Consider the following 23,332-nt stretch of genomic DNA (forward strand, 5'->3'; position numbering starts at 1 on the left):
ACAAGCACCGATCGAAACTATGGAAAAATTCGGCTAATCGGTTGTTTTGTTTGAAATTGTGTTCTTCGATCCGTTCTTAGATCGTTTACGTGTACATTACACAAACTGGATTTCATTTCGTTCAAACGTCTGCTTTTAATTAATCAATCGAACTAGTCAAATTGGATAAACGTTTTAATTTAAAACTATGACCTCATGCGATTTCGTTACGTACGATATACGAATCAGTACTTCCTGAGAAGGTGGCCAGCATTAATTGTAAAAAATTTTATTTTATTTTGTTCAAATCGGTTAAATTAGTTTCTATAGGTAGGTCAAAAGGTAAGAGCATTTATATTGAAGCCTAAGAACAGTTACGATTGTAAGAGTTTAGATACGTGATTTTCATAAATAAGCATAATTTTAACGCACGATGTTTCACCTAGAGTACGTAAAAAATAAGAAAGAAATGAAAATAACTTTAAATCAAACATCAATCCTGCTGAAACCAATACAATTTGTGGCATTAAACCGTATTTATTGTGATTGCTGAACTGTACAGTATGTAGGTATTTCCAACCAAAACAATGAGCTTTTAAGACAGTAGGGAAACCGAATCAACACAGCTCCTTTGACAGAATAGAAGAGCAAATAAGTATTATAATTCAATTCGAACAATTTATTCGGTTCATATCTACTTCATTTCTCAAATAGAACCAAAATAGGTTGTTTGTTAATCCGACTTTTACTGATACCCAGACAAATCGGTTAGTTTGCTAGGTTATAAGCTTCGTTTATAGCCGCCTGATGCGTCGATTGTACTTGCAGTCAAAGTCAGACTGACAAATCGGATACCTTAAAATAGAAAAGCCTGAAAGAATGTGTGTTTTCGAATTCATTTGATACTGACAAAATCTCATTAGATAGTAAGTTTTATAGGATGCTTTTATGTACATATATTTTAAGAGATCTTAATAAACCGATCATTTCAGTTATTTTAATTGGACTGCAGAAGTTTTAATTTTGCGATGACTATACTAAATACTATACATACTAAAAACTATACTAATTAAAAGTACCGTCCGATTTTAGAAAAATCCCTGTCTTCCAGTACGACAACGCTTATCATCAAGGACGAGAGAATTCTACATTCGCTTTTGAATCACAACGGCCGTAGTTCGTACGTTTCGCTCGGTTCTACTAGGCTTTCCGCACTACATTCTAGTCTGTTTCTACGTCCGCAAGTATTGACAGTAATCATTATTGCGACTTGGTTTGCAGTTGTTGGGCATTATCCTGAACAACGCATTCTCGCAGGTATCACCGATGTGGCTGTTAACTTGCTTACTTACTTAGTTGGTCTTACGTCTTTATGACAAGGCATGGTCCATGACAGCTGGTCTCCAGTTTCGCGAGCACCCAGCGCTCGCCAGATCTCGCTCCACCTAGTCTTGCCACCTCGCTCGCTGTGCCCCTCTTCGTCTTGTTCCTACCGTATTCGATTCGAAAACCACTTCTGCAGAATAGTTGTGCAGCATTCTAGCAACTTGTTCTGACCAACGTATCCGTTGAGCTTTAACCACTTTCTGAATACTGGATTCGCTGCAGAGACGCGCGAGTTCGTAGAAGAACCACCTTCGCCTCCATACACCGTTCTCTCGCACGCCGCCAAAGATGGTCGTCTTCTAGCAATGTCCAGGTTTCATGCTCGTGGCGTTTTGTACAATATGCACTTTATCGGGAGGCTCACATTGATCGACCGCAAGTATTTGTGGAGTCCATAGTCCGTAGTCCGTCTGGTGTACTGATCTTTCCCTGCCTCTAATGTTCTGACGACAACATCCATGTCGTCGGCAAGGCAAATAAGTTAACTGGATTTATTGAAAATCGGGCCCCTCATTTCGATCGCCGCTCGTCTTATAACACTTTCAAGCGCAATGTTGAACAGTAGGCAGGAAAGACCATCTGGTTGTCGAAGTCCGCTGCAGGGGACCAAGATACGAATGGGTCCAACAATCCACCTGAGATTCTCACACAGCACTGGATCCATCGTAGTCATGATAAGTCTAGTAAGCTTTCCCGGAAAGCCCTTTTTCTTCGACAATTTTGCATAGTTCTTGACGGTTTACACTATCATATGTGGCTTTGAAATCAATAAACAGGTGATGCGTGGGGACTCGGAATTCGCGGCACTTCTGGAGTATCTGTCGCAGGGTGAAGATATGGTTCGTTACTTGCTACACCAATAAAGTCACTTTTTCGACTATCACGCTCTACCGCCTGCACACCATTCAGGTATTCATCGTAGTGCTGATTCCACCCCCAACACAAAACTTTTGCGAAATTCGTTGAGTCTTTGATAGAACCTCCGTGTGTCATGAAAGCGGTACAGCTCCTCAAGTTCTTCGCATTCTCCTCCTTCTTTTCCTGGAAGAGTCAGGTTTGCTGTCACCGCTTCCGTATGTATCGCTCCACATTCTGATGGGTAGTTCTACGCAGCATTTGTACCCGCGCTGCGTTATTCTCATCCAATGCACAGTGGGCTAAATCGACCGAAAAAACGGGACTTTTTGTTGTTTTGTTGTTGGGGTAAAAAGTGACTTTTCTTTTGTAAAAAATCAACAATGTATCAACAAAATGTTCAGGAGAGGGCGTTGACAGGTATTTCGCTGAAAGAGTCAGTTACAGGGCTCGTGCTAGGAGAAACTGTCGACCGCGCAACATTAAGCAGCAGAATTTAGATCTCCCTAGTATATCGTATAAAACCAACCATAATCGTCATTTACTCTCTGAGAAAAGGAATTTGAAAACCCACGAACAAAAAAAATCCGGTTTTAAAGATTCTTTACAAGTCCGTCGCGAGTCGTGTGTCAATTCTGTCCCAGCAGTGATTAAAATAGATTGTGGCTGTCAGACAGGTAATGATTTACTTCGAGGGGCTATTCCGAAGCGAGTTGAAGACACGGATCGGCGCCTGGCCAGCGGATCAAATCAGTTTTCTACCGCTCTTTTACCACCAAGGGGTACGAACACGGGTTTAGCAGCACTGTACAATACACCGGAAGCCAGTACATTACTACATCCAATGAATTGAACGTCGGCCGGGGCATCAGCGTCTGTGCATCAACCGGATATAAGGTCACAGAGAACTGCATACACCCCAGCGGCTCTTAGAATGCGGGAGAACGAACCACAACCACCATGGTTCTCAGCTGGACTACCAGATGCGGAGCAAGCACAATCGTGGGAAGGACCAACACCGAGACAGATTTCAGCGAGACACGTGATGTCTAAGGAGTTACCTACATTCACAGGTCGAGCAGAAGAATGGCCGATGTTCTATAGCTCATTTACCAACACCACGCAAGCGTGTGGTTACTCGAACGCTGAGAATCAGTCTAGGTTTCAGAAATGTTTGAATGGAGAGGCGCTTAACCACGTGCAGAGCATGCTGCTATATCCCGAAGGCGTTCCCTATGTAGTGGCACAATTGGAGCAACTGTATGGACGACCAGAGCTGCTGATACATGCCCTACTGTACAAGATGCGGGAACCGCAGCCACCGATGGAAAACCCCAAAGCCCCAAGCACTCGCCGATCAGCTTCCTTTAGCGTCCATGATTCGTGTCCGTAAAGGGCCACCGGGAGGATTAGCGTTCTGTAGAGCGCCAGTTTTGTGCGAATTTGCAAACTACGGGACTTCAGCTGGCTACGTAATCTGTAGAAAGCCCGATTCGCGGCTGCAACTCGTCGTTTCACTTCGCGGCTTACATCGTTGTCACATGTCACGAGTGTACCAAGGTATATAAATTCCTCCACTACTTCATATAGTTCCACATCTAACTCCACCTCGGCACCAACACCACTTGGGCTCCCACGTTTCCTACCAGCAACCATGTACCTCGTTTTGGCGGTGTTAATGGTATGTCCCAATCTCGCCGCTTCCCTTTTAAAGGGCCTAAAGGCCTCTTCCACTGCTCTACGGTTGATTCCGATGATATCGACGTCATCCGCAAAACCAAGAAGCATGTGAGATTTCGTTTGTCCTTCGTAATGCACCTTCCAAGGCAATAGCAGGTTAGAGAGTGCACCCCCTTGCTTCAGTCCATCCAACGTCACGAAAGCAGCTGAGGTCTCACCCACTATTCTAACGCATGATTTGGATCCGTCCAGCGTCGCACGAATCAGCGTAACTGGTTTCGTCGGAAAACCATGTTCTAGCATTATCTGCCACAGCTCATTTCGTTTAACTGAAACGTACGCCGCTTTAAAGTCCACAAACAGATGGTGAGTCTGCAAGTTGTACTCCCGGAACTTATCAAGCAACTGACGCAGGGTAAACATCTGATCCGTCGTGGAGCGACCCTCACGAAAACCAGCTTGGTACTCGCCGACAAAGGACTCCGCTAACGGTCTCAGGCTGCAGAACAGGATACGGGAAAGCACCTTGTAGGCAAAATTGAGCAATGTAATTCCTCGATAGTTTTTACACTCCAGTCGAGGTCCCTTTTTGAAAACTGGGCAAATGAGGCCATCCAACCACTCCTCCGGCATTTGTTCTTCCTCCCAGATCCTGCCAATGATCTGGTGGAGTGCTTCGAACAGCCGCTTCTAAAAGTTCAGCCGGGATACCGTCCTTCCCAGCAGCCTTACCGTTTTTCAGCTCACTGACTGCCTTATTAACCTCCTCCTGTGTTGGTGGCTCCACAGCTTGACCATTGCTTACAATTCCTATCCTGTCCCTGCTGATCTCCGCATTTAGCTCTCCATTCAAAAGTGTCTGGAAGTGCTCCTTCCACCTGGCTTCTACCGCCGTTTTGTCGGTAAGCAGGTTGCCAGTACTATCATTGCACATCACAGCCATGGCAAAACTCCTGCATCTCAGTGTTTTATAGAAACTCCGTGTGTCGTTGCTGGCGTATCGCCCCTCTGCGCCGGCGAGCTCGTGCTCCTCGTACTCGCGTTTCTTTAGACGATGGATTCTTTTTTCCGCAGCTCTAGTCTCTCTGTACCTCTCTCTGTTTTGACGCGTTGCCGCAGTAAGCATGCGACTCCTGGCCTGGTTCTTTTCATCTGTCACTCTCTGGCATTCGACATCAAACCAGCTGTTACGCTGTCTTCCACGAGTGGTGCCTACCACCTCTCTCGCAGCTGTTTCGATGGAACCATGGATGTTCCTCCACAGCCCATTTATATCTTCTCCTTCTACCTGCTGTTCTGCGATTCGTTGGTCAAGCTCCTGGCGAACTCCACTGCTACGCCGTCTGCCGTTAACCGCTGGATGTTAAAACGCAGCGTCCTCTCAGTGCGAGCTATCGCCGTGTTCGACAGCCTTGCGCGAATCTTACTCACTACAAGATAGTGGTCAGAGTCGATATTTGGTCCCCGAAATGACCGTACATCGATAACATCCGAAAAGTGTCGACCGTCAATCAAGATATGATCGATCTAAGAGCTAAAGTCTCCATTTGGATGCCTCCAGGTGTGTTTCTGAATATTCAAACGTGGAAAGTAGGTGCTACAGATGGCCATTCCTCTGGTCGTGGCAAAACTTATGAGCCTCAGACCGTTATCATTAGTCGACCGATGAAGGCTATGTCTTCCAATAACTGGACGGACGAATTCCTCCCTCCCGATCTGCGCGTTTGCATCTCCGATGATGATTTTCACGTCGTGTTTTGGGCACTCTCCATAGGTCCTCTCAAGCCTGTCGTAAAACTCGTCCTTAGCATCATCGGATTTATCATTTATTTACATTAGGCTGTAGTTGAAGAATTTGCCCTTAATCAAAACACGCATATACGGTCATCTACGGGCCTCCACCGAATAACTCGTTGCTTTTGTTTTCCCAGCACTACGAAACGGGCTCCATGTTCTGCTTTTTTACCGCCGCTGTAGTAGATGTGATACTTGAAAGAAGTGCCTGCAATAGGGTCTACTGCACGGAACTCCCTTTCTCCGGAATTTGGCCACTGAATAGCAGCGATCTCCACTCCGAGTTGATGCAGCTCTCGAGAAAGCAAGCCAGCCGGTTCCGGTTCATGGAAAGTTCGGACATTCCAGGTACCAAGTTTCCAATCGTTATCCGTTAATCGTTTCCTTATCCCTTGCCGTGTCCTATACCAATTGTTCCGTCCTGAATTTCTTTCTTCGTTGTTCGTGGTAATTGAGTTTTCGGTATACTACCTCACCGGGGTCGCGATACCTACATCCCGCTGATGGGTCTGCCATCTTAGATATAGCTTGCGGGATACTGCGTTTCATATTCAGCCGCTCGTTTCGAGACAGACGCTGTGTGAGCCGCCCCTCACTTGGAGAACAGGCGCTCTAGTTCGCACCTCCTAGCTTAGCTGCTTCAGTAAGTACATGTAGCATTTCCGGGTAAGGCCATCGACCCTCATCATTTGACTTAGATCTGCGTGGAGGCGACAGGTGGGAGCTTGAGAGAGCCAGAGCTATGTTTGACGCTCCTTCCAGGTAACTCTCCATTTCATACCAAATAATAATAACAAAAGCACAACTTATAAAAAATCGTTTGTTTTCGATATTATCCGCATATTCGTTATTAACGAATAAAACGTATGGTTACATTTTATTTCAATAACACGTATATTCGCAGTGAGTCAAGTAAAACAGTAGGCAATTCCTTCATAGAATCGGGCCCTTTTCCCACTGGGCTACCAACGAGGTAAGACGTGATTTGATAGACTCCCTGCGCTACCTGGGAAAACCACACAACAGGTACGAAAATTAACAGATTGGTACCTACTCTGAGTGGGATATGGAAAAGCTTTAAGGTCGATATCCACACTAGCGCTTTGCTACATTTTCGACATTGAAAAAAAAAGAAAGTTGGTTCTTCCTTTTTCTGGCATTTACTAGTAGCGGACGGACGCATATGAAAAAAGCTGCGTGAAAAACGAAAGATCACCACAGTTTACTTTCATATTTTAATACCTTAACTCCAAGTGCTCGGAATAAGGCGCTGTACGGAATTAGGGCGCCTCACGGTCACGCTGTCAAATCGATCAAATCTCAAACTATTAAACAATCGGTTCAAACTCAAACTCGAACCATTCACATAGAACATCGTTTCCAATTTACTCCCACCAAGCGACAAGCATACGAACCTTACTTCAAAAGTGTTGTTATCTCGGCTAACCTAACGGTTCGCTGCCACCTGTCGACGAACACCGGAAACGAGTTTTGACAGATAAGTGAAAAATCTGACTGGTTCGGACGGGAGCAAATTTTTGTGATTTTCTCTGAAAAATTGGCCCTTAAACGCGTTCAACGACCGCTATGAATCGAGTCCAGGTGGCCAACTTGCTGGAAGAAGTACGAAAACCGTCGGACAAAGCCTCCCTGTATCGCAAATTAGTCCGAATCCGAACTGAGGTCATCAACACAGAAGCTGGCATCCAGCACTTCTTTTCGCTCGGTGGCATCAAGCTGCTAGTCGCACAGCTGGACAAACCGAACGAAAAGTTGCTGGAAGTCGCATTGAGCATTCTTGGAAATTGTTGTATGCGGAAAGAATGTGCAAAACAGGTAAGATTATATTTTTGTAATTTTCATAATTGAATTTTATCGAACAAGGTAGGGAGGGACAAAACAAAGAGGGTAGAGCAAAACCTGTCTATGTACAGTCGCATATCATTGAATAACCGATTGAGACAAAATGGTTTGGATCCTGGATGTGAACAAATTATCAACAAAATTCTCTATTGTTTCAGGCCTACGAAGAGGGCATACTGGCTCCACTAATATCCTGCATACACTTGTCCAACCCGGCGATCCAGTGCCGCGGTTGCCGATTATTAGGAAATTTAGCACAATTTCCTGCAATTAGTTATGTCCTAGCAAAAGATTGCAGCAGTACAATTTATGCGTTAAATTCCATTCTAACCGAGCCGGACAATAGTGCGGTGCTGATAATGGCTGTACGTGTAATCCGTCAGTTATGGAATGAGAAGTCCATCCGTTGTGTAATGATCAACCAGAGCTGCATTAAAAGGATCGTTGCCCTACTGGTAAAGTTAGCCCGCAATGAGTCCAAAGAGGCTGAAAGTCCATCGTGTGATGAATCGCTTGGCGAAGAAACGGAGAAGGTAGTTATTAAGCGGATGCACGCTCCAGACCGCACCGTAACGAAAGAGAAATTCAAAAATATTGTACGTCACATGGAAAACAGTCACCACTGCGATATCGTGGGTTACCAATTGATCAAAAGCTGTCGATGGAAGGATTCACAGGATTTCAAAATGCCGGATGCTAAGGAAACGATAGAGCTTTTTATGGGCATACTAAAGTGTTTACAGATCGTGACAACTACAGTTAGTGCACAAGTAGCCGAGGAAGTGTACGGAGAGAATGGCTGTGGCGTTAAGTGTTTAGTTTTTCTCTGCGCCGAAACAAGTCAATTTCGTGCTTTGGCTTTGAAAGTGGTCTACAACCTCGCTTCCAATCCGGATGCAATCGACAAATTAACTACTTGCGATGTAATTACAATGGCATCGGATTTAATCATGTATGCAACTTTAGGTAAGTGAAACAGTTTTAATACCTTCGTGTGTGTTAAATAAATGTTTTTTTTCTAGATGAGTCGGAAAAAAACTATTGCACTAGCGTGATATGTCTGCTTGCGAAAGAAGCCTGTAATCGTGGGCACATCCGCAGAAGCGGTGCTCTCCAAGCTCTGATGCAATTGGCAAAACAATGTCGCGATAAACGCCAGTTGAGTATAATTCTATACGCACTCTACCAGTATCGGTTCGATTCGCTTAGCTTTGATATTCTGCTCAATAATGGACTAGTTAGTTTTTTGATTGATGTTCTAAAAGATATAATCTCTGAAAAGCAAATAAATCACATAAAGCATGACGACGAGGAAACGTTAAACACCAGCATCTACTCGAAACGTCGGTCTAGCAGCCAGAAGGCCAAACAAAAGCGAAGCGATGAACTGTTCAACTACAAAAGCTCTACCTTCTACCGGCAAGCCAAGATGGCAAAAATCGACCCATACGGAGATGCTCCTGAATCGCCAGAGAGCGGAAGTAGTGGTTATGCCAGCAACAAGAACCCCTTAAGCACAGGGTCTAGTCCTGCGCGAACCGATTTTAATGATGATGACTTTGACAACGATGATGACGACGTATACTCACCGGTTTGTAGTGACAACGAAGGTGATCCGGAAACGAATGTAATACAGGAAGAACGAGAAACATCAGCGATGGTCGTTGATGAAGAAACCACAGTAGATGATACCAGACCTAGTGAATTTGATATTCTGAATTATTTGTACGATGATAATTCCAATACCTACTTAACGAATGAAATGCCGACTGCAGATACAGAGCGAGACGAAGAAGAACCATTGGAACCGGAACCAATAAAACGGAGAAATTTCTGCAGTTTCGATGACACCATCGACGACAACGAAATACATGACATTGAACTTGAGATCGTTTCTTCGCGAGCATTCGAGAAAAATGCTATGCAACCAATTCTTACTTTGCTCTGGTCCATCTCGAAATCTCACCGTGGTTTGGAGTTTGTACATTCGGAGACGCTGATCACTTTGCTAAAGATATGCAAACTAACAAAAAAGCCACGCGGTAGAGCATTCCAAATTATCGCAAACATCATCAAACATGTGGATCACTTTCTGCCACTGCTAAAGCAAGATTTTGTCTTTCGACTACACGAGTTCAAATTGCCCTACAGTGCACATTCACGTTGTTGGAGTTGCGACGAGGTAAGTTCTAGTTGAAGTCACTATTCTTCTGTTTTCTGTTACTACTTATTTAATTCCTTTCATATTTCAGATGAAATCCGCCTGCAACGAGCTGATGTCGCTGTTTGGTAACATAGGTGAAACCGGCTACGGTCAAGGCGAAATAGCTCACATCCTGAGAACAGGCGAACGAACCTTACAGCTACAGGTTTCCATCATTGTCACCTATGTAGTTCGGGAACCGAAGCTGCTCCACAAGCTGCTGTACGATATGAAAATTTTAAACACAGTAATGAACATAATTTTAAATGAGAATGACGACGAGCAGGAAGAGTGCTACGATCAACGGTTAAGTATTGCCGCAAGTTCAGGGATCACCACGCTGGCACAGAACCTGAACATTTGCGGTGAGGAAGAAGACACGGGGACACCAAGCGAGACACTGGAAGCCAAGGAGTTTGATAACACGCTTACCATTTGTGACGAAAACAGTACCGAGGAAAAGGTGATCTTCAAAGTACGCAACGAAAGTGGCACGCCAGATCAAGTGATCGTAAGTAAAAACTTGCTAATTCAAGGGAGCGACGTATTTCAAAGAATGTTCGACGGAGATCATTTTATCGAATCGCAAAAAAATGAGGTGGAGTTGCAGGAAAATATAACCGTTGACGGGTTGAAGTACTTCTTCTATCTGATTAGACTGCAAACGGTTAACAAATTAACAGGGATGGCGCCCCCACCGAAGATGATAGAGGCCAGCCTGGATGCACTTAGCTTGTCGCAAAAATATCTACTGCCGGCAGTGGAAAAATCCGTTCAAAACATCATCAAAACCCTTTTAAACGATGACTGCGTACTAAATGTGTTTGAGTGGGCACTGAAAAACTACAACCAAGAGCTGCTGGTTGCTTCCACCTATTATTTCTTGTATTCGGATATCAGCGGAACGGCAAAATGTAAATTGTTTCGCGCAGCTAATAAATCCGTCTACCGAAAAGAGTGGCGCAGGCTACTCAACGAAACTATTCTGTTCCGCATACAGCCCAATTTAGAATAATTTTTTAGCTCTACTTCTACTATGTTCCCTATTATATTAATAGAAACGAAATTGTTAGTCAACCTTGTTTGTATCGATACCGGAGATATTTATTACTCTTGTTAGCGTGTAAGAGGTGCTATTTTATCCTGCAATGTATATAGTGTACACATTCCAAGTCTATTATATCGCAAAATTTATGGAACCTATCAGCTGGGTCCTTTTTCCAGTACCGAAATGCCATTCCGAAGAGACGTCCCAACAGGCGGGTCTACGTGTAGATGATTCTCTTTGTGTCCATATTCTAGCGTGATCCGTAGCTCTCCGAATCCACTGCGGGGCAGCGTTCCTGCGATCCACTCGATAACGAAATAGTAAACCCTTCCGCTGGGATCGCTCCGATAGGCGCCCATTTTGATGTACGTCTTGTATTGATGTGCCTTGATTAGAAGTCCTTTAGTCGCGTGCACCTGACTACTGGATGGTGCATCGGACAGGTCAATTTCTTCGAATGTACCATCGGCGGTTCGACAGAATGATTTTTCGAATTTAAGAGCTATCTGTAAATTAAATATTCATCAACCAATCAAAGTTCATAAGTTAGCAACCAACCTTATCCGTTTTCAACGCGTTACGTAAGCTCTTGTAACATGAAAAGTTATAAACCTGACAAAGAAGCCCTTTTCTTACTCCTTGACTTAGCACCAAGTCGTGATCTGGCATCCGGTACGTATGCCCAACCGAGAAACGTGCCCGAAGACACCTGAAAAAGTCCTTCAAATACACAATTCTCAAGCGAGTTGAAAAAACGTTACGAGAAAAAATTACCTCATGAATGCTAAAAACCTGCGGAGGTGGCTTGCCATCACCATCATATTCCATTACGGAATTCAACTGCAATTGAAAAATCATCACTAAACAAACAACGGCAACGCTATAATTTCCTACCTGTTCTATCACATGTTCCAACCAACTAGTAAAAGACAAATTGCAGACGGTAGCTTCATAGGATGGTAAAGTACCAGCTGATAATGGCCTATCCTCAGCAGCAGCAAGTTCCATTGCTCTACTCCTCTTCAGACGATTGAACACAACGCCGTTTGACTCTAGAATCTTCATAAGCCTTCTCACATTATAGCTTCCTTTCTTGAGCTTCTCTTTAGCCACTTTAGCCGACTGTTTCAAAGCACCTTTCTTTGTCGTAATCTCCAACAATTTAGGCTTCGATTGTTTCGCCGAACTGGATACCGTTTCCGTCAAGTGCTCACTACTGACCACCGGGGAATCCAAACATTTATCAGTGACGAGATTATCATCACTGAGCTCAACGTCCGACGGACAAAAATCGATGCGATCTGTGAGACTGAACTGATCCATCAACTCTATTTGGCAATCCATCAATTGCAAGTTATCCTCATAATCAGCTGCAAATGCCTCTGCACCACAGATGCTGTTTTCATTACTATTAACCAGCTCGATAATGGGAGATACGCGAGCGGGAGTCTCGTCACCGGGACCAGCGAAGCACATATTACCCAATTCAGATTGGAAGGCAAGATTACAGTCAATTAACTGGATGTCAGATTTTTCGATTGTAGCAAGCAAAAGTTTATCACTGTTTTGGATGTCTTGTGAACTATTGTCAGTAATAGTAGGACTGCTAGTTAGAAAAATTGCACCGTTCAGAACCGAGATTTCACTTGGAACAAATTTCTCTTGCGGTACATCACTAGAGATGACGAAACGATCAATGATTTCTTTAAATACCGGATAATACTTTGGAGTGCTGAGAATAGCCGCTGCAACAACAAACGCATGATGGCAGGAAGTGGACTCTTCTTCATTATCTGCAACTTGGCAATCGTAGATTATACTACAAAAAAGGAACGACTAAAATTTAATTATATTTTTTAATATTGATATTATACCAACCGGTCTGGATACATCAGCTGCACGTGACAAAATGGTACTGATGGATGATGTTTGTCATCACACCTTACCACAAAGGTGTCAGCGGAAACCTTTTGCACCAACGGAGTTTCCTCTGATCTGCATTTCAACTGTTGCTTCAAAATCGCATCTCGTATCGCGGTATTTATGTTGAGCTTTTGTAGATTGCCGCTGTCAAAAGCCATTTCCTCTGCCCGTTCTTGCGTCACGGATGCTACCCGCACATGCTGACAAGTTCCCTCCTGATCTGCATGAGGTTGACAATCCACGTAGCAGATTGCGGTTTTCAATTGCAGTAACTGATCTTGAACTTTGTCCATGCAATCTCGAATTTCCACGAAGCCTCGGACCAGTTTTGTACCGTTCAGCTTACGGATGCTATAGATTTTTACCGTTTGTTCCAGCGCATGTTTAATTTGAACTGCACCAAAATGACCATTTTTAATCGGGTCCGGGCGACGACGACTGAGTGCCTGTTGACATGTTCTATTCTTACAACTGATTGCTCGATTTCCATTGAACGTGCCACATTTAGGGCACTTTTTGATTCCGCGTTTATTCCAGCGCGATTCCAGCTTGTACATTTACAATATGCTATTTTGAGATGAAAGACCAGCAAAAATGTTATAGGTATTATCACATTTAGCACCAGAACTTAGGATCAATAAACATAGCTCATTCAGACAATAATGGTTGTAAAGATAGCTTGAGGCGATGATTAATAAAATTTATATTTATATGTTTTATATTTGCTTTGCTTTAAAGGCAATAAATAGCTTATTTTGAGGAAGAAAAGCCGATTGCGATTGTTATGTTATGATCACGGGAATGACGGGGAATGACACTTACTCTTATGTTATGATGGTTATGATACACTGCCATCAGATTTGGAACTGGATGAATTTTTTGTGTTCATTTGCTCCTTTCTGACAGATAAAGTTCATCGATGGTTTTGCTGCAAAACCAGGGGTGTGAAATTGCCAAAATTTTACGGACTAAACCACTAAACCGACTAAACATCCATGGATGGCGACCATGGCTACAATTTGGCACACATACACTCAACCCCCCGTTCAGATCAGGCGATTTTATTTTCAATAGGGCTTTTGCTACACACACATGCAAGACATCTGTTGGGCACACAATGCATATTTTCCTATAGGCGTTTTTGACAAGCTATCGCCCGCTTAGAGGCGCTGCATAAAAAAAGTGATGAAAAGTAAAATCGCTGTCAAACTCCATACATTTTTGAAAAAAACTGAAATAAAATGCATTTTTTGATTAACCCTTTCAATTGTCAGGATTTTAGATAGCGAAATATTGGAAGAAATTTGTTTATCTACGTTAAGGTTAGTGAAAATATGCGAATTAATTAACTTTATGGCAGAAAAATGTTAATGTTTGATTTTGTACCGCATAAAACAAAAGTACATAGAGTCAGCTGTAAAGTTTACATATCCTGGATAGAGAATCACCAATTATTTTCAGTCTTCAGCGTTTTCCAATGTGTTTTTAAGTGCTAACGGATTTATTTTTTTGATTAGCATCATCTGCACCAAGAACCAAACATATAACCTATCAGTTCGTAACCATAAATACACTTGCGAAGCTCTAATAATCTCCCGAAGCAGGAACAATATATATCAAATGAAAGGTAATGCTTTTTCTTACCTCTATTATCCATTTTCATCATTCCCACTTTTGGTAATTCAATAAAATATTACATTTAAAGTCGAGTTCCATATAGGTGCCAGCAAGCATTTTGGGAATTGCACTTTTTTTGTAGTTCCAATAATCACAACCAGGTAGCGAACGGTTGCTCTTAGTTTTGCTCGAATTCGCCTATTCGATGCAGCAAAAACGTGCTGGATAAAATTATCATTTTTCCTAAAATTATTCATCATTTTAAAGCAACTAATAGTCAAAATAACCGACAAATGTTCCCTGAAATATATGCTGACTGTTGGTAACTAGGGTTTCGGTGAATTCGCGTTAAATCGGTGTCCCAAATATACTGTTTTTTGAAGCAGTATACGGCATAGGCCAAGTTGAAAGTAACGGAATATAAAATTGGTTTTAGCATAATAAATTGCTTTCTTAGCCGAAAGCAACTACTGGCTATTGATATTTGTTTAGTTTTATCCCGCTAACATAGGTCATAGTTACATTTTTGATCATTGCTACCGCGTCTTAGCTTATTTGTTGAAAATAATTTTTTGATTTAGTAAACAGATATATTACCTTGCCATATGTATGAAGCAATTTGCAATTTCTGTTTTAAATAAAGAAAATAAATTATTTAAAAAATTTTGCTCTTCCCAGCCCGTGTGTTTTATATGGAGCTGTCACTTGTGCCTGCCCAGCAGATCTCCAATACATATGCACTCTGCAAACACCCTATCTGAATATTTGGTAACTCTATTCATTTTCACATACGCGCAAGGCGCGCACCCTATGACCTTGTTGTTTTGTTTTGACGAAAACAAACGTTTTGAAAAAATGTCGAATGTGCGCGAATTCCGAACATCCAGATTGTAGAAGAGGAAATTGGCTTGACATTATCAACTAAAATGAACTATTTTGAGTGCTAGAAAGAGATAAGTTGCATATGAGCTATAGTGCCAAAGCTACTGAAGCTACTGAGCAAGATGAAACGAATTAAGTTTTTTTGCTTTTTTCAATTTGCCCGGTCAACTTAACCGTCAATTGTGTATGACGCTTGATCAGTTTTTAATGTGAACGCATTTATACCAACGGGGTTCAGATTAAAAATGTTCAGTTAAGGAAGGTCATTCCAGCGGGGGTACACGGTATAAAGATTTTTTGACATTAGCTGGGGCCCTCTCTGAGGCTGTTTGCAGTAGGAATAATATCAATAACATCAAATTTAAAACTCCCGGATCCTCTCCTCCACACTTTGCTTCCCTCTCACTCCTACATAAACAAGCCCCAGCTAAATGTCATTCTCGTTAGTGACGAAACCGCAAATTACTTCATTAGCACGGTGCCAGTTAACTGAACTGAAGATAGAATTAACAAAAAGGGCGAATGTCATAAGCGTGAACAAACCGGGTGAGGGTTCATTTTCCTATATATATGCTGGTTCAGCAAAAAATAACGCTCACCCCTTTTGTTTACATTCGCCCTTTTGTTAATTCCTGAGAGAGAGTCGCGGAGACGGTCTTCTTTTTCTTATGCTTTGGCTGTTCTTCTTCTTCCTATTACGTTTGCTTTCATTTTCGGGCAAATAAATGAAACTTGTGCGTGAACATCTCATTGGACGTGTGAAGTGTGCATTTTATAATAACATATTTTGGTGTTAATTGTCACACGGGCATTTCAGTTTTTGCAAAAATGTTAATTTACAATTGAGACAAACAAGACTAATTCAATTCCGAATGTGTTTTTCACAAAAACACCGGCAGAAAACTTATGAGAATTAACAATACTTTTCCATTTTGGGACAACGATAACGACTGGCTGCATTTGACAGATCGTACTGGCTGCATTTGACGTTAGAATTTTTCCTCTTCGCGAATCTCTCTCAGGTTAATTCTATCTGGAACTTTGTCCGCCCGGAAACTGTCAAGTCTGTCAAAACGGTCAAAACAGTAGAAAAATGAATACAGAATGTGTTCATTCTGATACAAAATCTACCCAGTTTTGCACAAAGTGATGTCAAATAGGAAGAAATGAAGTTGTGAAGTGTGAACCAGGAGTATATCAGTCCGAACTCCGAAGCGTGAATCTTCCATTCCATGTTCTGATTTTTAATTGAGCGCTTGGTTTGCGTTAATCGCGTTTAATAGTTTTGCCTTCCAGTTTAATCGTACATTTGCTGTATTTATTTTCAGAAGAAAGGTAATTTGCAGACAGATAAAATTACTGATATAAGAAATTATAATCGTATTTTTATAGGTAACCTTAAATTCGCCAAAATGACGACGGCTATGCCAATCAACCCGAAACCATTCCTCAATGGTTTAACCGGGAAACCGGTGTTTATAAAATTAAAGTGGGGCCACGAGTACAAGGGATTTCTTGTGTCTGTCGACGGATATATGAATATGCAGCTGGCCAACACCGAAGAATACGTAGATGGGCAAAACACCGGTCACCTGGGCGAGGTGTTGATCCGATGTAATAACGTACTCTACATCAGAGGTATAGACGACGATGACGAAGAAGGCGAAATGCGAGACTAGAACTAAGTACATATTCGTAATCGTAAGTTATACCTGAAAATATAATACGCTGAAAAAAATTGAGCTTCGCTGAATTCAAATCAGGAATGCATACTCTCGATTCTGTTGGTCCATTAGAGTTTTTCGACTTTGAAAAATCGATTTTCTTTCATTTCAAAAATCAACATTTTGAGAATGTTTCGGAAAATGCTTGAAAAAGCTCAAAAAATAACAAAGTTTGCGTAGTGTTGAATTCTTATTATAGAGCAATTGTATTCCGCTTGAATCTTATATACCGTGTTTTGCTTAAAATAAGGGGTTTAATATTCCTGCCATTGATATCTAAAAATGCTTCAAACAATTTAGGTACCTACTTTTTTATTGTTTTAAAACTTCAGAGTTATCTTTGCTTTAATCCACCTTTTTCCTATATTTCAATTTTTGTATATTTTACAGAAGATTAAACTATTATTTTTGTCTGAGCTACTAATTTTTATATTTGAATGTTCATTTTGTTTTGCAATCAAGTTTTTATCAAGGGATGGGACTACTTTCACGCCATTTTTGGACTTCGGGTTTCCATTTGTGAAAATGATATTTTCTAACTTTTGTCTAAGGTTTGATGTTTAGAATGTAAAAATCTTGATAAAATCATCCCTCACGTTGTAGGGAAAAGTGATTATGAAAAGGTAACCAGTTTAGATGACCATCAACCTCAAAATTGGCCACATTTTTACATTCATTTGTTTCGGAAATAGCAGTACTAATAATTATAACAAAGTTTTTAATAAACAAAACAATAATACATTTTTTTTACAAAATATACGGGAATACTTGATATCATAGCTATGATTCCGATTGAATGGAAACACAAAAGCCAACCGTTCGCCCATCAACAGATACTTGGTTCTCAATATAAGGCAGACTTGATTGTGGTATCAACTGGCCGCTTCATTGTTCAATGAATTTTTGGAGGTGTCGTGTGGCATCGTTTCAAATTTACGTACTGCACATCTGGGAAAGGGACAATTGAACGATGAGAAAAATTTCTGTTAGTAATAACATGCACCGATCACATTACATTTAGTCATATTTAAGAGCTTACCTTTCGCGAATTTTTAGCACCACATAGAGTATCATCAATGGAACTGGTGTCATAATGGCTGCTGACACCGGAACTACCGTTGTCAAATCGGCTGCCGGCTGTGGTAGCGAGAAGCGCAATAAAAATATTGCTATTCCGGTATTTTGGATGCCTGTCTCAATGGATATTGCCAGTGCATCTGCAGTGGGCAGCCGTGCTGATTTACTGACAATAAATCCGAATAGATATCCAATCCACGGTAATCCCAATCCAGCGGCAATTATTTGCCATGAAAAAAGCTCGAACAAATAAAGATTTGTAACAATAGCAAAGACGACAATAAAAAGAATCAGCAAAGCCGAGCAAGGCTTTAAAATGCGAACCAAAATGCGGGCTAGCCGCGGAGTATATCGTTGACACAATAAACCGATTCCCATTGGAATAATAAGTCCAACTGCGAATGTAGCTAAATTTGTGTAGGGAACAACTAAATTTCCTCGTTCAAAAATTTTACGACCAAGGGTAAAGATCCACAGTGGCATCATACCGAATGCGGCTAACGTGCTAATGGTGGTCATAGCTAACGACAAATTAAGATTTGCTCCAAGGAGAACTGTCCATATATTCGAAGCTCCACCTCCAGGGGAAACACCGGTGAAGAACAAACCGAGCTGCATCTCAAAGCTGTCCGGAAAGAGCAGCAATCCTAATCCGTAGCTCAAGAGTGGCATAAAGAGAAATTGTGAAAAAAATCCGATGGCTGGTCCAATAGGTTTCATTATGATCGCCTTCACTGTTGGAAGATCCATTGCAGCACCGAAGAGAACGAACATCACGCATACCAAAACTGCTACAGAACCAGTAAAAATATGGTCAATGGCGCGTTCTTCGCGTATTACTGTTATCGGCATCTTCTCGACTGATTGGATTGTTTGATTATTTTTATCCATAACTTCAACGTAAAGGTTTGTTGTCCCTAAAAACACTCCGGAAATGTCGAAACCTCCTTCATACGAGCCATCATCTTTTATTTCTACCACCGTAATGCTTCCGTTAGGAATTGTTGCCACATGATTCCTTTCGCTTTTAAGTTGAATGGTCGCATCATCCCCAAGCTGAGTCTTTTCGAACCCTTCAATCCGCAGGCTTATATTGGTCATCGTTTTCATGTGCATTTCCATTTTTACCGGATCGTACTGCACATGCCATGACGGATCGCTTCCATCCTTTAATTGATTGCCGTGAGTATCGGGAGGTGAGACTAATGCCGCTCTGCAGTAGGTTATCGCCTGAAGTGCTATCATCGATAAGAAAACCATCAAGCTGAGCAGCGGGCAAGCCATCGCATTAAGTTTCCTGCCAAACAAAAAAGAAATCGAACAATGAATGAGAAATGGTTTAACTTTATGACCTCTCCAATTTGGATGCCACCGATAAGTGGTTAACTGGAGTGGGCGACCGATAATTGTGCCACTGACACGATGGTCGTTATCTTCTATTTTGATACTGAATGATGAGGAATGCCCCCTTTTGACTCACACAATGATAGACTTGCGTGGCTAAGGATAATGAAAACACGAACACCTTTAATTAATGTTTGAACCAATTCAAATCGCTTTATTTTCCGCAATTGATGGTTGATAGTAAACAAAGAAATTATACCTATTAATCCTAAGTCATCATTAGTCATTACGGCGGTAGACAAATTTTAATGGACAATATCATGAGCCTAATCAGTATTCCGTTATAGTCCGTTCTTCCCTCTCAAATGGAGAATCAATAGAATCGTAGCACTAGCCCCGCAATTTTCCTGTAGGCTCATCAACTGGTTGCGAAGTCTTTCGAATAAGAACAGAAGGTCAAGGCTTTGCTTTAGTCGATCCTTAATAGTCGATCCTTAGATATTGTAACAATCCCTTAAGAAGTCACATTCTTTCGTAACACATCAGTAATCTTGTGAATATTACTAGGTTTTGATAAGTTTGTCGTGTATAACCGTTGGTGGAACTAGCGCTCATTTCTAGGGGGAGGGGCTATATTGCCCTTCTTTGCATAACAGTCCCATGAAAAAAATATCAAGTGGCGAAAATGGTGACTGAAGTCTAAGTTTCTAAGGTTTCTAAGTTTTGCTTAATTTCGCTACTGCAGCTCATTTTCAAACAAATTTGTTAACGCTTTGTGATAAATTTGTTAAAATGAACAAGTCCAAATGAATTAAACAAAAATTAATTACAGACAATCAATGAATCTTAAGCAATGACCCACAATAATTTTCGATAGAGTCAGCAAGTCTTCGCAAAACGGTCACCTTACTGACGATATGCTTTGGTATGATTTTCAATATTTACTTGCTGTTTTTATTATAGAGTACTCAAACTATGATGAAAAGACATCTACTTCTAGTATAATTAGTATATGGAAATATTGAAAACTTACGGTAGTAATGAGAACGTTTCCGATATTTTCCTTGCCATTTTGTTAGTGTCAATTTTTATGAAACCGGTGTAAATTTTTACTTAGAATTTTCTAATTAGCAAGTTTTGTTTAAAAGAGCTTACAAGATGGCATAGAAAGAGAAAAAACTAGTTCAAATTGCACTTGTATGCCCAAGCATAGGGTTCTTAAACTACAGACAAAAATAAACTAATTTCCGCAATGAAAACAAAATCACCAAAATTCGACGATATTCGACTGTTACGCGAATAGGGGCAAGCAGTATAGAATCCGCGTTTTTTTTTGCCTGTTTTGTTTCAACGATATATCAAAATTAATAGGATCTAACAACGGTGATGCAAAGAAAATATGTTTTATTCAAAATTATCAAAAAATCAATAGAAATCAAATTTCTTGTTTTACTTTGACCACGTGATAAAAATGCACATGCAATCAAAATAATGTTTTCCATATTGTACAAACAATCAACGGCCAAGGAATGTACCTATTATCATGCAATTGATAAGATGCTATCTACTTAACTAAAGAAGTGTGATATCTTCAAACAATTCAATACGTGCTAAAGATTAGTCCCTCTTTATCGTTACGCACTCCGACGAAGCTCCTCAATTTGATTAACATGTTATCTACGAGTACCAGCGTTACTAAGAACGACCTTCCATACGTGCGTGCTATCAACAAGTGCGCAAAAGCGCACAATCATCTTCGATTTTTTGCCATCCATTTCAAATTGCAATTTAACAATACGACCAGCGATCCAAATCGCTGATTGGTCTATTCGCCAAATACTAATTGTCGCTGTGGAGAATGTACCCAACAGAGAAAAAAATTGCCGCTGTTCGAATTACAACTCATATAAGTATATCGATATGATATTCACTCGTTTTGAAGGTGCAGCCGTAAAGCGATGAATATAGTTGCCAATTAAAATTATACCTGGATGCAGAATTTGTATGAGAATCAACAAAAACAGTGATGAAACACAAACAATAGACCTATGTAGATTTTTTTAATAGTTTTGAAACGGTCATTCTGAATTGCAGAAGTATATATCCGTTTTAAAAATTCTAATAATTCAATTTTGAATCCATATGCACATTTTACAATAGTTATCTTATTTTATTATTCCATAAATTTACACGTATCTGTATTGTAGATTAAAACAGTTACTGAAATAATTGTATAGTGCATTTAAAGTAAATGACTCACCTTTAACTATAATGATTATAGATGGTAAAACTCATGCGACACTAGCAATCACCTATCCCGCCTTAGTATGTATTGGTTGTTTTTTATAAGATTTATCTCGTATAGGTCTTAGTTGTACAACTATTGAGCTAGGTACAGGGAAACCTTTTGCACAGCAAAACAGTGTATATTACATCACGTCTCTGAGAATGTGAATACCTGTCGACTTCTTACACGTAGACGATTCCTCAAGTTCTATCTCTATCTCCACTATCCGCTCGAATGAAATTGCGTATTAGTAGATTTGATTTTCCAATTCTGGAAAAATTACAATTTCGTCAATTTTATGCTTTGCGAATCACTTTCCACGTAGCTCTATCCACGACAACCTAACAACCAACTTACAGCTGTCTCGACTCGACGACAGATGAAATGCAACTAAAAAATATTTACATTTTCCACAAATCAACAACTGCTTAGGTTCAAAGAATTTCCAATAAAGGTCACTTTTTGCGTTTGACGGAAATAAAATAGATACCGAAAAGACTTTATAATCTCTAGACAAATAATGTCGCTACTGTTTTAAGGATCCCTTACAAAATGAAAAAAAAAATTAATGTCACTCATGCAAAATATTGCCGCTTTCAGGGCAGTTCACGAATATCTCTTGAGTACCACAAAGCAGTAATTTGTGACCAATTTTGGAACCATATTGCTTTTAATCAGCTCATTATAATTATGTATGGCTATTGCATTCCAGCCGAGCGCCGCGTTCAACGTTTTCCATCGCCGACGTTGTTCGTGATTTTCTCCCACAGGCGAGCATGTTAAGCAGATTCCCCTCTCAAGTATCAGCACAGAAGTCATCATCACGTAAATTTGAATGCATAAATAAACTTATCGCATATCACCAGTACAAAGAATTTTTTACGTAAAACTGCGTCCTGCATAAGTGCATACTGCGTCCCTGGGCTTGGTGGTTCAGCCTTTGGGGGCATACTCCTGGCGCGGATGGGAGTGGGAGCTAAAAAATACAGAGTCTCTTTTATTTTATTTTGTTTTTTTTTATGTTTGACTCTGCCTCTTAACACAGAGAACTCTTAGTTAGTCTCTTGTTCTTATGTGGGCGGAGTTTTTACGATTCTATATTCACTCAAGATGACTTTAGTGAATCTTGGGATCTAGCTTTGAAGAACACTGTTTCGCACGTGGTTTTTTTTATAACTTGAATTATATTCAACCAAAACAAACTGACTAAAAATCCCATTTCTTCTTATTTTCTCTTGTCAACCTCGTCTTGCACAATGCATTAATCTGTGTAAGAGGCAACGAGGTACAGGTCATAACAGAGGATAGAATTTTGGATGAAGATGTCGCTGACGACGAAAAATCATGTAATCATGGCCGAGATTGCACTAGAACTAGATCGTAATCAAAGAAAGATAGGAAGGAGGTTTGATCGGAACAGATGCAAAACACAAGGTGAGACCGGAAGACTGAGGCTGGTAGCGAGGATCACTCCAGGTACCCCATGTAGCAGGTAAGTAGGTGCAAGGTAGGGTATGTGTTCCCAACAGCGTTTCGATTGCAGAATTGCACGGAGTTTACATCATCTATACACTGCAGTCTCATCCTATGTTTTTATTTTCAACACTTCTGAGCTACCCACTGCTTTACGATCTGTCATCTGGCATGGAAGACCATCAGGATTCGATTAA

The 23,332-nt window shown here is 40.9% G+C and overlaps 3 protein-coding genes across 5 annotated transcripts; 1 reads left to right on the plus strand and 2 right to left on the minus strand.

Moving 5' to 3' along the window:
* The first annotated feature begins 7,222 nt into the window (after nt 1-7,222).
* On the plus strand, nt 7,223-10,954 carry LOC128734704 (uncharacterized). Its single transcript, XM_053829055.1, has 4 exons — nt 7,223-7,530; nt 7,716-8,523; nt 8,580-9,739; nt 9,810-10,954. Exons 1-4 carry the CDS (start codon nt 7,282-7,284, stop codon nt 10,773-10,775), a joined length of 3,183 nt encoding a protein of 1,060 aa, XP_053685030.1. The 5' UTR covers nt 7,223-7,281; the 3' UTR covers nt 10,776-10,954.
* Nucleotides 10,851-13,482, minus strand: LOC128734790 (uncharacterized protein C2orf42 homolog). 2 transcript variants are annotated; one of them, XM_053829177.1, is made up of 5 exons: nt 12,687-13,482; nt 11,703-12,627; nt 11,583-11,648; nt 11,367-11,528; nt 10,851-11,314 (listed from the first exon to the last, which is right to left on the minus strand). In XM_053829177.1, exons 1-5 carry the CDS (start codon nt 13,286-13,288, stop codon nt 10,964-10,966), a joined length of 2,106 nt encoding a protein of 701 aa, XP_053685152.1. In that variant the 5' UTR covers nt 13,289-13,482; the 3' UTR covers nt 10,851-10,963. The 2 variants fall into 2 exon arrangements, with proteins under 2 accessions (XP_053685152.1, XP_053685232.1); XM_053829257.1 differs by having other exon boundaries at nt 11,206-11,314; nt 11,367-11,517.
* A 3,652-nt stretch (nt 13,483-17,134) lies between these two features.
* LOC128736287 (ileal sodium/bile acid cotransporter-like) lies at nt 17,135-22,025 on the minus strand. Of its 2 annotated transcripts, none has more exons than XM_053830770.1 (3): nt 21,636-22,025; nt 17,994-19,328; nt 17,135-17,902 (listed from the first exon to the last, which is right to left on the minus strand). In XM_053830770.1, the coding sequence occupies exons 2-3, from the start codon at nt 19,313-19,315 to the stop codon at nt 17,827-17,829; spliced, it is 1,398 nt and encodes a 465-aa protein (XP_053686745.1). In that variant the 5' UTR covers nt 19,316-19,328; nt 21,636-22,025; the 3' UTR covers nt 17,135-17,826. The 2 variants fall into 2 exon arrangements, with proteins under 2 accessions (XP_053686745.1, XP_053686739.1); XM_053830764.1 differs by having other exon boundaries at nt 17,135-17,937.
* Between the last annotated feature and the right edge of the window lie 1,307 nt (nt 22,026-23,332).

The sequence above is a fragment of the Sabethes cyaneus genome, chromosome 1 (assembly GCF_943734655.1).
Source record: "Sabethes cyaneus chromosome 1, idSabCyanKW18_F2, whole genome shotgun sequence".
NCBI classification, from domain to species: Eukaryota; Metazoa; Arthropoda; class Insecta; order Diptera; family Culicidae; genus Sabethes; species Sabethes cyaneus.